The 14373-nt window shown below is 40.6% G+C and overlaps 1 protein-coding gene across 4 annotated transcripts in view; it reads left to right on the top strand.

The window, feature by feature from the left end:
- The window catches only part of STAT3 (signal transducer and activator of transcription 3), a 51982-nt gene that overhangs the window by 25033 nt on the left and 12576 nt on the right, over positions 1 to 14373 (top strand). For all 4 annotated transcript variants that reach the window (XM_081027899.1, XM_081027897.1, XM_081027900.1 and 1 more), the window contains exons 2-11: positions 2769 to 2919; positions 3829 to 3973; positions 4561 to 4659; positions 7527 to 7622; positions 7799 to 7880; positions 8070 to 8164; positions 8307 to 8458; positions 10422 to 10580; positions 10733 to 10825; positions 11631 to 11690. In XM_081027899.1, the coding sequence (XP_080884025.1) occupies positions 2792 to 2919; positions 3829 to 3973; positions 4561 to 4659; positions 7527 to 7622; positions 7799 to 7880; positions 8070 to 8164; positions 8307 to 8458; positions 10422 to 10580; positions 10733 to 10825; positions 11631 to 11690 (1109 nt within the window). In that variant the 5' untranslated portion in view covers positions 2769 to 2791. The remainder of the gene's footprint in view (positions 1 to 2768; positions 2920 to 3828; positions 3974 to 4560; positions 4660 to 7526; positions 7623 to 7798; positions 7881 to 8069; positions 8165 to 8306; positions 8459 to 10421; positions 10581 to 10732; positions 10826 to 11630; positions 11691 to 14373) is intronic.

Genomic DNA, 14373 nt, shown 5'->3' with positions numbered 1-14373 from the left:
TTTTCTTTTCAGTTGTAGAAAACAAGGTCACGTTTTTCCTTTTTATGCTAACATTTCCTAACTGCTAGCCTAAATTTGGTAAATACCTTGAGAGAATTAAGCCCTATGTCATGCCCTAATCCAGCCACTGTCAATTAATAGAATAAATTGATTTATCTCCCGTGCACCCAGAATGGGGCTTGGTATTCAAACTGTTGTGCATATCATTTTCTGTGTTCTGGGCTTCAGTGGTTGTTAAATCACAGGCTTAGAATTATTCCGTAATAATTCTAGATAAGAAATACTAGATAAGAAATCTAGATAAGAAATAATTCGTAGATAAGAAATACTTTATTTAGAATTTTGTGGATTTCTTTAGATTAATTTGTAATTTGAAAAACCAGAATTGAGGTTGTGAAATAAAGTGGGCTTTAAATAATTTTTTTTCCCAGTAAAACAATTACCACAAAGCTACTTGGCAATGGTTTTCCTAGACAGTTTGGCTAGCGATCTCTTAAGGATATGCAGTTCTTATGAAGGGTATTTGGTCTGATAGCCCTTTGGCTCCTGTTGGTTCAATATGGTTTGTAGCTAAGAAGCCAATAAGGACTCCTTATTGGAGTCCTTGCTCCTGTTTTTGAAAATGCTACCTGCTCTTTTGGCCTTAATTCACAATGATTTAAATATATACATATCTATATCTATCTATCTATCTATCTATCTATCTATCTATCTATCTATCTAGTAGCTATTACAATATTACCTACAGTGATTAGACAAAGAAGTAGAACATAAGTCATTTTTGGTGCTTTAATTTTATGGAAAAAACTATTAGCTGGTTTCTGGTTTAAGAAATAGCACAATTACTGTACTACTTACTAAAATCTCAACTAAAACCAAAACAACAATAACAAAAACCTTCTGAGTTATGGACTAGAAATGAATTGAACAGTTTTCAACAACTTGTAATTTTTTAATGATATATCATAAAATATAATGGTATATTAAATTTGAAAATGCAAATATTCATCATGACCCCAAAGATAATCTATAATTGAGCAGGCATAGGGGGTTGCTGCTTTATGGTTTTAACTTCAAGCTTCAGGAAGCACACTGATGGCTCTCCATTTGTATCCAAGATAAGCAATTCAATAAACTAGTCTAGTTTGTATTAATTTATAATACTAGTATGTTATGAAAAGTAGGCATCTATTTCTTAAATCCTTTATTAGAAGAGCCACAACTTTTTGGTTAGATAAGAGCAGCAGTGTCCAATGAAAGTAGAATGCAAGTCACATAAAGTTTCTAGTAGCCGCAGTAAAAGAAGTAAAAAGAAATCGGTGAAATTCATTTTAATAATATAGATTCATTTAACCCAGTATATCCAAAATGTTGTCATTTCAATGTTAATCAGACATTTCACTTTTTTTTTTTTTTTTTTTTTTTTACTAAGTCTGTAAAATCCAGTGTGTATTTTACACTACGGCCTGTGTCAGTTTCAACCAGTCACATTTCAAATGTCCAATGGCTGCACGACTAGTGGCTGCCATTTTTTAATATGGCAGATCTAGAGTTTCACTATATTTACATTCAGGAGAATCTACACAAATTGACATTATTATACAGATTTCTGTGCAGATTGGGTCCTGAAAAACATAAGGCAGATCATGATGCTTTTAGCCTGCGTGGCAGATTTGAACTTGGTCCTAATGCGAATATTGTAAGAGAGTTCTAATGGCCTTTGACTTCTTATTGAGGGTAACACATGCCATAATCACAGTGCTTTAGCGTGTAGCATGTAGCCTTCTGTGAGAAATAAATAAATCAAGAAGTCCAGTTAGGTGTATTTGTTTGTATGTTTTCAACCTTTCATTAAATGTTCTCACGATCCCAGAGAACCATCTCAATATACTTTGACCTCTACATACCGTAGTCTTTGGTTATTTCTTATAGTTATTTTTACAACTTCTTAAGTCTACTTGGTCTGTGTTGCTATTTTCATAACCCATGCTATCTATTCAGAACGCGGACTAAGGGTGGTTAGCCGTGTTGGTTTCTCATATCGGAGCATTTCCTTGGGGTATTCATGAACCTGAGGACAGCTTCCATTCCATGCCTGGTATTTAGCTTCTCTTCTTTCTCTTCCCAGTCTGAGAAATTTAGTATATGTGCTGCCGAAGCGAGCACCCAGTCTGAGAAATTTAAAAAACAAAATTAGTTTTTGGTAAGTGGGAGAATTCCAGGCAGATCCTTGCTTATACTTTTAAGCCTATAGTCTCGGGATTAGCTCTCTGTCCTCCCTGAACAGCCACAGCCCACATTTCAGTCTTAGTTCAGGTTCACTCTATGTACCTCCCAATTCACTTAAAAGGGGAGTAAGGTCGGAAGAAAGGACCTGACATCTGTTGAGTATCCGTTGTTGTATGCTAGGTATTGAGCTGGGTGCTTCAGAAATACTATCTCAGTAGCCCTGAGGGGTAGGAATTGTGATCTCTATTTTATTGATGAGGAAATGGAAATCTGGAAGTTATTTTTCAATAATAGATTCTAGGACTTGGCATATGCCCACGTTGTCATTCAGTTTACAAGAAGCCGTGATGCGGTTCCAGAGGTAGAGATTTGTGAATGTGTATGTGTTGTTCTAAATTGGAAGAGACAGCTTTCCAAAGCAACTTTTATCTGTAAATCACAGACCTGACGCCTGTGTTGGGTAGTTGGGGTATTTCTAGATTGTTTGCCCCTACCCCTACTGGGGTTTGTAGTGACTATTCTGAACATTTGGTTTACAGTTGGGACCCCTGATTCCAGCACAATGGCCCAATGGAATCAGTTACAGCAGCTCGACACACGGTACCTGGAGCAGCTTCACCAGCTGTACAGTGACAGCTTCCCGATGGAGCTGCGGCAGTTTCTGGCCCCTTGGATTGAGAGTCAAGATTGGTAAGTCCTTCTTGAGAACCTCCCCAACTTTTTATGTTTTAGTTTGCATCATGAAATATGATCTGCTTTATCTACCTTGACTCTGTACTAACTATTTCATCGAAAAACTTTTGGATACAAGAGATGAGGTAAAGGATCAGGAGATAAGAGGTACTCTTAGTCATGTATAAATATGTTCTATATTAGAAGCACACACGGAACTGTCTTTTGGCACATTGAAATAGCCTGCTTGGTGGTAGACATTTTCAAGGCTGATTTGGGTCTCCTTGACTTTGTGAGAGCCTGTGTGTGTTCCTAAACTTCAGGGACTTGCTACAAATATTTTTTATCTGAGTCAGAACTGTGTCATGGGTAGAAGTTTAGGTCCTTGCTTCCGATTCCCCTTAAAGGAAAGACACACAGAGTAAGAGTAAGAGACTTGTTCATAGAGGACATAATGGCACAGAATTCCAACAACTATTTCCTTTAATGTGTTCAGATCCACCTATTAATTTTGGTTTAATTCATCCTGGGACCCAGGTTTTCCAGAATTTGGTGAGGGGGCAGACAGGTGATTCAGAGATGTTGGGGATCAGAGATGCTGGAAATCCTCGCCTGGGATTTCTTATTTGCTCCTAATAATCTGACCACATAGTTGACTGAGAATTTAAAGCAAACACAACATACCTGTCCACTTTACTCAAATATTTTGTATGTATAGACTATGACAGTGGCTGATAGTATCTGGAATACATTTTAGTAATTATTAAATTGATATTTATTGTTGCTGAGTAAGATGAATCTACAATGATGAGTGAGTTAAAGCATTAGGTTTGCCTTGGCTTTTTCCTCCTTGATGTTGATTTCTGTGTGTGTGTGTGTGTTTGTGTAGGTTTCAGAATTGTTGTTTATCCTTCTTCCTTTTCCTAGGGCTTATGCTGCCAGCAAAGAATCCCATGCTACTTTGGTGTTTCATAATCTCTTGGGTGAGATTGATCAGCAGTACAGCCGCTTCCTACAAGAGTCAAACGTTCTCTATCAGCACAATCTGCGAAGAATCAAGCAGTTCCTTCAGGTGTGATGAGATTCTAAGTAGAGGAGAAACCGAATCTTCAGTGTAGGGTTTTAGCTTTCTTTCCTGGAAGTATTTTTCTCATTTGGCTAAGAGTGAGAACCTGTCTTGTACTTTAAATCAAAGGAGAAGGAATGAGCCCCTTCTCAAATGTCCAGTTCTCACCCTTGAGCATTGTTACCTGAAATTCACTGCTTTCACCAATTGGAGTAATCACGTGATTGTCATGTTAATCACATTAACATGGTAATAACATCATTGTAACTGGGTCCCCTCATAGGAAGATGACTCTTACTTTTAAATGTTTAAAGGTTTGGCCATCATTGGCTACTCCTGGACTGTCAGTCGCCTCCCTGTAAGACCAGGATAACACACTATCCAAACACTCAGACAACCGTGCCTTCCCCCTTTCATCTCGTCTCCCCTTCATCTTCCGCTGATTGCAGCCGGCTCTGAGGCCTTTGTTCTTCTGTTTCATGTAGTAAATGTAATGCTCAATTTATGCAGAACGTAGCTTTAAGTTAGCAAAGTTCCGTCCATATTGCCTTAGCCTGCCACTGCTTTCCATTCTCTTTCTCTCCTACTTATAGAGCAGGTATCTTGAGAAGCCAATGGAGATTGCCCGAATTGTAGCCCGGTGTCTGTGGGAAGAGTCCCGCCTCCTCCAAACTGCAGCCACTGCAGCCCAGGTAAGACCTGGGAAGAAGCACAGTGCTGTTGAGATGTGTTTTCTTTCCTTGTTGTGTACAAAGATGTGCTTGCTCTTATGAGGTCATTAGGATGTGCACTGACGTCTAGGGTAGAGGTGGGTGTGAAGTGGGTGTGTGGGTTTTTTAAATTTTATGCAGTGAAAAATAACTTTTTTTCCTGAGCACAGAATGCATTCTTCCTTTTTAAAGCAAAAATCAAAACATTACAGAAAAGTACAAGGGAGAAAGTTTTTTAAAAATCTGAATTGTCACTCAGTTCCTCTCCTTATTGTTTCTTCCCAAGAAGCCAACATTAATAGTCTGGTACATATCCCATCACACCTTTCTCCAGGCTCATATAAACTATAGAAATTACACACACGCATATTCTCTCTACTTAAATGGGTTTATTTCCCTTCATCTTGGTTTTTTTGTTTAACATTATGTCATGTAAAGCCCTCTAAGTCAAGTAATGTAAAGCTAACTCATGTTCTTTATTTGCTGCATTATGGTCTGCGGTATAGATTTGCTGTAATTTATTCAACCATTCCCCCTTCAGAACACATTCACTTCATTCGGTTTTTGTCCATTATAAATACTACTCCCGAGTCTCCCTATATATCTTTATATATTCAGGATTTGATGTCTCTACGATAGCTTTCCAGGCTGCCTGTTTTTATCAATGGTATTTTTTTAGAACACAGCCACACATATTCATTTATGCACTGTCTGTGGCTTCTTTTATGTTGCAGTGGCAGGACTGAGTATTTGTGACAGAGACTGTATGACCCACAAAGACAACAAGATTTACCACCTTGCCCTTGGAGAGAAAGTTTGCAGCCCCTGACATACAGCTACCAGTTGTATATTTGAGGCCTCAACCCAGGCCTCGCTGTTATTTTCTTTGTTTATATCACCTGGCATATTCTTAAGTGTCTTTTATCTGTAAAGCACCAAGAGATAGGAAGACAAATAGCGGTGATCCCTGCTACCAGGGCTGTCAGCCTAGTTGGGATTATAGGAACACAGACACTCAAACTCAAAGTGAGAAAAACATATGAGAGGATGTGAGTAGTTTGGCCTAGGGAAGTTGAACAAAGTTTCCCAGGAGAACAAACAGTTGTGCTGAGTTTGAAGGTCAGTGAGTTCAGATGTATTTAGGCAGAAGCACACGCCTGTCTGAGTGGACATTGTGTGGGGAGGTAGAGTGTGAAAACATGCTGTATTCAGGGAAGAATGGGTAGTTTGGGGTGACTGAAGCACAGGGAGGGAAGGTTTAAGTTGTTATGAGATTGTGTGAAACATCTGTCTGTGCTGGGCTGAGATGTTAATACCTGGAAACGGTGGCAGACAATAGTTTTTACAAAGGTATTAGAGGTGGGATTCTGGAGGTGATCATTAATCACATCTACTTTCCCCCTTTAAGTGCAGTCCTAATTGAGAAATAGACGTGGGAGTCGAATACTCATTAAAATATCAGCTGTATTGTTGGTAAAACAAGACTGGAAAGCATGATTTGGGTTGGGCACTATGGGAGCTTTCTGATGCCTGCCCCCTGAGTTAGTTCTTGGGGTGGAGAGGTTGGGTTTGGAGAGCAGCACTTCCCCAGCCATCCAGATAGAGCTTCAGAAATAGCTGTGTACCCACTGAACACAGAGAGATCGGCCGCTAGCACTGCTCCTAGAGCCCAGGCCCTCTCTCCTGACCCATGTGCCCCAGGAAGGCAAGAGTGGGAGGAGAGAGGCACCAGCTTGAGTGCTGGGTTCCTCGAAGATCGCCATGCATGCAGAGTCTTTTCCCCAATCTCACCAATCAGATGAGTCACCCCCTTATGAAGAAAATAAGTAGGAGTGGAGGTTGCCTTCTCAAAACTGCTAAGGCAGGGAACTTTGTATTCCGTGGGCTTGGGCAGGGCCTGCGGGAGAGGGAGAGAATGGTCACCTCTAACATTTGCACGTTTAGATCTATGTTGGAGACTTCCGGTATCAGTGTAGAGAGCAGATTGGAAGTGAGAGAGATTAGCGGCAAAAAGATCAACGGTTGGGGTTTAAAGGAGCCAGTGGCACCAGAGATAGATTTGAGAGATTATGGAAAGGAGAGCCAAGGATTTGGTTGACTCCGAAATGAAAAACAGCTGAGAATTTCTAACTTGGAACACTGGGTATATAATGGCTTCCCCAGACTCTCGGTTCTGTGCCATTGATTGACCTCTCTGTCCTATACCAGGACCACGCTGTCTCCATCACCTCAGCTTTTCCATGGTCTTCTTTTTCCTTTTTAATCAGAAGATGTCCTATTACTTTGACAAAACTTACCATTTTTAAGTTTCATGTGCTATTTGACCTTTTAAAGGTACCAATCTCCCCTTCTCCCCTGAGATAATATCTCCCGATATGGCATTTCACCGCAGGACAGAATGGTTTTTTTATTATTCCACAGAAATATATTTGGATACTCTATACATTTAAATAGGCATCCAAAATTTGCTGTCATAAATTGTGAGTTTTTTTTATATACTTACCCAGAACGAGCTTTTAGAAGGTATGGACCACGTCTTAGCTCAACCTGTGGTCTCCAATGTAGTGTAATACACAGAGGCGGTTTCTAGTGTGACCTAGAGGTAAAAGGCCAAGGACACAGGTAAAACTCCGTGAGAGCTTCCTGCCGGCCCCCGGGGAGCGCCGGCTGCTGAGGGACTGCCCGGTACATCGCGGGGCAGGTGCACTGCTGCTGTGTCCCTTCTCACCATGGCAGCAGTATCTCAGGCCAAACAGGAAGGGGCGTGGGGTGGGATGGAGACTTGTCAGAGGTATTTTTCTCCTTATATTTCCCGCATTCACATGTGTGTGGACTCCCTTCTTTGGCAGCAAGGGGGCCAGGCCAACCACCCCACAGCTGCCGTCGTGACAGAGAAGCAGCAGATGCTGGAGCAGCATCTACAGGACGTTCGGAAGCGCGTACAGGTAAAGCGGGGCTTGGGCCGGATAGCCCACTCCTTGGGGATGTTGCCCGTGGGTCCTGCCTGTATCCTTTCTGAGGTTTTGGATTCATTTTAATTCTTCTTGGAAACTTTCTTTGCCTTTTCCCCAGAGAAGTCTTTTCTACTTCTCTGTGTTTGTTTGTTTGTTTGTTGAAACAGGATCTAGAACAGAAAATGAAAGTGGTAGAGAATCTCCAGGATGACTTTGATTTCAACTATAAAACCCTCAAGAGTCAAGGAGGCAAGTGAATATTAGAGACCTTAAAATCTGTAGAAAGTGAGTTTGTGTGACTTGAGTTTCAGGACTTGTCTTGACGCTGTGTTCAGACTTTGCGGGGAAGGGTTGTAGGGGCCTCTGTTGCTTAAGGGAGCCTCGTTACTAAGGATGGGAGTGTTCCCTCAGCTCAAGGAGGTATTCCTTCCTCCACAGACATGCAAGATCTGAATGGAAACAACCAGTCAGTGACCAGGCAAAAGATGCAACAGCTCGAACAGATGCTCACAGCGCTGGACCAGATGCGACGAGTAAGAACACCTTCCCCTGCGTGTCTCACGCACCTGTGGCCTGTCTGGTTTCTAATGAGTTCCTTCTCTGGAATCGACTACAGCGTGTGGTTAGAGACGGTCTGAGGAAATGTTTTCTGACTTTGTTTTGGTTTCCACCCAGAGCATCGTGAGTGAGTTGGCGGGGCTTTTGTCAGCTATGGAGTACGTGCAGAAAACTCTCACGGATGAAGAGCTGGCTGACTGGAAGAGGCGGCAACAGATTGCTTGCATTGGAGGCCCTCCCAACATCTGCCTAGATCGTCTGGAAAACTGGTAACAGATGAAAGAGAAGTTTTTCCTTTCCTTCTAGAAAGCAGCTAAATTAGGGTCATAACTGCAGGCCCAGAGAGTTGGTATTATAGCTCAAAGGTGGGGACTTTTCATCTAGAAAACTGGTAAAAGATGAAAGAGAAGTTTTTCCTTTCCTTCTAGAAATCTGTGCTAAATTAGGGTCATAACTGGCAGGCCCCAAAAGTTGGTACTGTATCTCAAAGGTGGGGACTTTTGCCTATTCAAATTAAGTCTGAGCCTTAAAGTTCTTACTTCATTTGGACAATTTTTAAAACAAAAATTTATTTATGTTACTATATTTTAAATGTTTAATTTAAATAAAGCGTTTGGTTTAACTGTTTAACACATAGATTAAATTTTAAGTTTTAATTACTTTAATAATCTAAAATGACACATTCTCTTTATAAGGGCAAAAAAACAGCAGCCCCCGGCAGCACTCAGCAGCCCACGGCTGCTCATGCCAACCTCGGGCTGCTCAGGGCAGCCCAGCTCTAGGGAGAGCTGTTGTTCACAATCTTAGCTGTAGATGGCGCAGCTCCTTGGTCCATGCTCACTGGCCCATGTGGGAATCGAACCAGCGACCTAGGCATTAGGAACACTGCGCTCCAACCACCTGAACTGCCCGGCCAGCCCTTTTAAATTTCTTTATTGGGGACTATTGGGGAACAGTGTGTTTCTCCAGGGCCCATCAGCTCCAACTCGTCCTTCAATCTAGTTGTGGAGGGTACAGCTCAGCTCCAAGTCCAGTTCCCGTTTTCAATCTTAGTTGCAGGGGACGCAGACCACCATCCCATGCGGGAATTGAACTGGCAACCTTGTTGAGAGCTCGCTCTCTAACCAACTGAGCCATCCGGCTGCCCTCTGTAATCTGTTCTTTTACACTCATTCAGCAAGCAAACATTTTTAAGCATCCTTGATGTACAAGGCCTAATAGTGAATGTGCTGCACCAGCTTAAATTAGGAGAAACCTAACATGAAGGGGGACTCAGATACACAGAGCATGAAATTAGAAATTTAGGGCAACTCTATATGAGAAGGCCTGTTTGTTCATATCCTTATGAAGGCTGAATTTTGTTAATTTACTGAAATCAGTTTTAAATGCTTTCTGATCAAGGACCACCACCCCTTCACTGCCCCGCATCTTTCACATTCTCATGTAGAGGTCTTTTAATCTTTACTAAACTAATGGGAGAACATCAAGGAGAGACCAATATTCTCTATTCTTGGGGACAGGCTTCATCAGCCTTTGTCTCCCTGTCCACCTTTTCTATATGTTGTGCTGTCAGTGTTTTGAAACATAATGTCATACGCTTTAATCCATTGAAGATTGACATGGAGAGGACTCATGGGGGTCATGCAGTTCAACCCCTTCGCTTGTGCAAGGGGACATTACAGCCTGCGATGGTGAAGGGGCCTAGCCAAGGTCGCACAGGTAGTGAGTGGCAGAGCTAGTTCAAACCCATCTCCTTGGGTTGTCTGATTTCCTGTTTCCCCGGTCCCCACATTTTGGTACAAGGATAAGTTAAGATGAAGAAAGTGAGTGCCAGATTCCCTGCTTCTTAGTCTCTGTATCTGGGTTCTAATACTCATCGCTTTGCAATAATTCCGTTAATACCTCCTTGTAGTGTAGGTTTTAATACTTCTTCTGTGCCTAGCTCCCTCTTTGCAATGTAAAATTTTAGAAAGGGACTATTTTAAAAAGGCAAAATAAATCCCCCTTTTTCTCAGTAGATGCAAAATAAATTCCCCCTTTTCTTATTTAATGCCACTGAATTGTACGCTTACAAATGGTAAATTTCATGTTATGTATATTTTACCACAATAAAAAAGTTCCCCTTTCTTATTTTAGTGTGTTTATATCGATGGCATCCTTTTCCCCTTCTCCAGTTTACCTGTGTACCCTCCCTTAGGTAACTAACTGGTAACTTTCTTATTTTATTGGCAGGATAACCTCATTAGCAGAATCTCAACTTCAGACCCGCCAACAAATTAAGAAACTGGAGGAGTTGCAGCAAAAAGTTTCCTACAAAGGGGACCCCATTGTACAGCACCGGCCAATGCTGGAGGAGAGAATCGTGGAGCTGTTTAGAAACTTAATGAAAAGGTAACCCACAATCCTTGTCCCTTTCCCTCATTGCCCCCCACCCCCTCAAAAATCATGTCCTTAAACGAGAGATTGGCTCTCTTCAGAGGCACAGGACAGAGACTGGTCCACTGCGCGCTGTGTGAACTGCTGTCCTTCTCTTTCCCTTTCAGCGCTTTTGTGGTTGAGCGGCAGCCCTGCATGCCCATGCATCCTGACCGGCCATTAGTCATCAAGACCGGCGTCCAGTTTACCACGAAAGTCAGGTGGGCCATGGCACTTCCACTGTTGGTAGATGTGTTATGGAAGGATGTTCTGAGAAGGAGAGCAGAGTTGGTGGCGAGGGTGGTTCTTCACAGGCTGTACTGTGGTGGGTGTGGAATTTGTTGGCATATCAACTTGCTCTTTGATTCTTCTGTCAGAAGCTATAGAGAGGTCATCGTATTCCTGCGATCTCAGGCCTACAGTCTTAGACCACAGTGTCTCCTTCTGCCCTGCAAAAGGGGCAAAATAATGCTGGTTATTTTCTGTTCTTTGAGCCTACTTTTTCCTGGTGATTTTAAGGAAAAGTGTAAGCCTTAGTCATACAGAAGCAAAGGGGCCACAGGGCAGGTGGGTGGTGGGCCTGCAGGGTGGAGTGTTACTTTCACACTCAAGTCAGACAGGTAGGCTGGGGTTTGCCCTCCTGCAGTGAAATTTCCCTCTTCAGAAACTTGGTGTGGTGTTGGGTTTCAGGTTTAATAGAAAGAATACCAGCTGCGGAACACGTATTCCTGTAATATTTTTCATGAAATGGCTTTTATTATCCTTTGGTGAATCTCTTACAACTTTGTCCAAATTCTTAGTTCTTAGACTTTTTTTCAGTACGTTGGCCTAAAGGGGTGATACTTAACGTCAAAGACAGCACAGGAAGAGGAATTTGGGATTGTGATTGATTTACCTGTTAGAAATGAAGACTTTATGAATTTTATATTTCTTCAGCTAGAGGTTTCTGGGGGCACCTACTGACTTTAAAAAAAAATTGGATTGTTTTTCCTTTGCTCAGAAACTTTTTTTTTTTTTTTGAAATAGATTGCTGGTCAAATTCCCCGAGTTAAATTATCAGCTTAAAATTAAAGTATGCATTGACAAGTAAGTACTCCTTATCTTAGCTCTTTTTTCTTTTTTTTTAAATGAGAGAGAGAAATGAGAACTTTGACAGACAGCATGTGAACTTAGAGACTTTATCTCGTCAGAAATCTTCGTTTTGAACAAAAGTTTTCAAAAGACTTGCAGTGCATTGTCATTTATGTGCTTGAACAAAACCACAAAGCTAATGGTACAGATTTGAGTTGCGATTGCTCTTGTGACCTTGGGCCCTCCTTTTCTTTATTTTTCTTACTTGTAAATGTAATTTATGCATATTATATAAAACTGAGACTATATGGGGAAAATGGATTTTTTTTTTATTGTTCCACACTTCACCACGATGCAGTACTTTTCAAAATTTGACAATGCCTTTCAAAAATTAAAATGCACATACCCTTTGAAGAGATTTGAAAAGAGAAAATGTATTCTTATTTTTAGGTAATATAATTATTTATCTGGAAATTTCATCAGAATGAACTGGAAATAATTACTAATGAAATTGGAAATAATAACTAATGAAATAAGGGACTCGAGGAAGGTGGTAGGTTTAATAAGTAAATAAGTAAGCAAAAATTAATAACTTCATTCAGATATTAGCATTAACCAGTGAGAAATGATCATAGAAAAATTATCTCACAATAAACAACAAAAGTAAAAATATGTTGTGATCAACTTAACAGAAATGTTAAAGACCTTTTTGAAGGAAACTATGATATTTTAGTGAGGAAGAGATATTGTAAAAAGTGAGGAGACAAATCATATTCCTGGATTGCAGACTTTTAATTTTATTATAAAGATGTTGATTCTTCCCAGTTAATACAGCACCAACCAAAATGCAAATAGAATTTTTTTTTTTTTGCCTCTGACTCCCCACCTCTTCCCCCCCCCCCTCCCACACCCCGGGTTTTTAAGCCATTGTTTCTCAGTCTAGTTGTAGGGCACAGCTCCTGGCCCATGCTGGTATTATGAGCCTTGCGCTTCACCTGGCCGAGTTGTTGGTTGGCCGCTCACAGCAGCTCATGGCAGCTCTTGTCAGCTGCCAGCCGTTCACGATGGCTGCTGGCCTCTCACACCTGCTGCCAGGCGCTCACGGTAGCACGCCTCCGCGCACGGCAGCACACAGCTCACATCCACCTCTGATTGTTCTCAGCAGCCCAGCTCCAGGGAAAGCCGTTGTTCACAATTTTAACTGCAGAGGGCGCAGCTCACTGGCCCAGGTGGGAATCGAACCGGCGTCCTTTGTCATTGGGAGCACGGCACTCCAACCGCCTGAGCCACCAGGCCGCCCCAATAGAATTTTTCCTATGAGATTTTTTTAAAGCTCCTGACTTTCAAGTTGTATCTTAGATGAAAAAAAAATAAGCAAAGATAGATTTTTTAAAAGGATTTATTTATTTTTAATTACGGTAAAAAAAAAATTTAACATGAAAGTTACCATCTTAACCATTTTTAAGGGTACAGTTCAGTAGTGTTGAGTGTTTTCACAGTATTGTATGACAGAACTCCAGAACTTTTTCATTTTGCAAAATCAAAACTGAACAATAAATCCCCATTTCCCTCACCTTCAGCCCCTTAGCAACCACCTTTCTACTTTCAAAAACAGTTTTTAAAAAGTAAATAAAAATATTGGAGAGTGGTATGAGAAGCTGCCGCTGCCACATACTAAAATATATCACAAAGTTTCATTTACCAAATGAATATGTTACTGGGACAGGAATAAACTGATTGATCATTGAAACAAAATCCTAAATCCAGAAATAGACTTCAGGGTTATATAAAGAATTAATATATGTTTTAAATGATATCTCGAACCAGTGAGGAAAGGATGGATTATTTAGTAAGTGGTTTTGGCCCACGTTGGAATTGAGAGGATTAGAGTGAGAAGTTAGAGTTTTAGTTTTTACTGTCCATCAGAATAAATACCAGATGTATCTACATGTTTTAAACAAAAGTATCTTAAAAGCATAGGTGAATGTATAATGTAATGGTGGTAAAATGACAAAATGGTAGAACCACTTTGGAAAACATTTTGGCAGTTTCCTAAAAATTTGAACAAGCACCTACCCTATGACCCAACCTTTCCATTCCTAGTTACTAACCCAAGAGTAGTGAAAGTATATGTCTGCACAAAGGGTTGGACATTCATCGATGAATGTCCATTAACAGATGAATGAATAAACAATTTGTGGTATATCTAGAGAATGTAATGTTACTCACCAACAAAAAGGAATGCACTATTGATAGCTGTAACACATGAATAAATCTCTTAATTACACGGAGTGAAAGAAGCCAGACCAAGGGGAAAAAAAGAGTATATAGGCTATGTTTCCATTTATGTAAAATTCTAGAAATGCAAATGAATCTATAGTGACTGAAAGCATATCAGTGATTGCCTAGGGACAGGGGTGGGGTGGAGTGTCGGATTGGGGAATGGATTGCAAATGAGCATGGGGAAACTTTGGAAATGGTAGCTATGTTTATTATCTTGATTGGGCTAATGATTTCACAAGTATATATTATATATATGTATCAAATTGTACATTTAAAATAGTACAGTTCATCAATTATCCATCAAAGCTATAATGCCAAAAAGAATGTTTTTAAAAAAGAAATATAAGTTAGACATAGGGAGATTTGCCTATGAAGACTCTTAAGTTCTAAAATGTGATATATGGAAATATATCTT

The sequence above is a fragment of the Rhinolophus hipposideros genome (genome assembly GCF_964194185.1).
Source record: "Rhinolophus hipposideros genome assembly, chromosome: 20".
Lineage (NCBI taxonomy): Eukaryota > Metazoa > Chordata > Mammalia > Chiroptera > Rhinolophidae > Rhinolophus > Rhinolophus hipposideros.
Note: the sequence above shows the minus strand (reverse complement) of the source record. Positions and strands in the feature narration are given on the sequence as shown.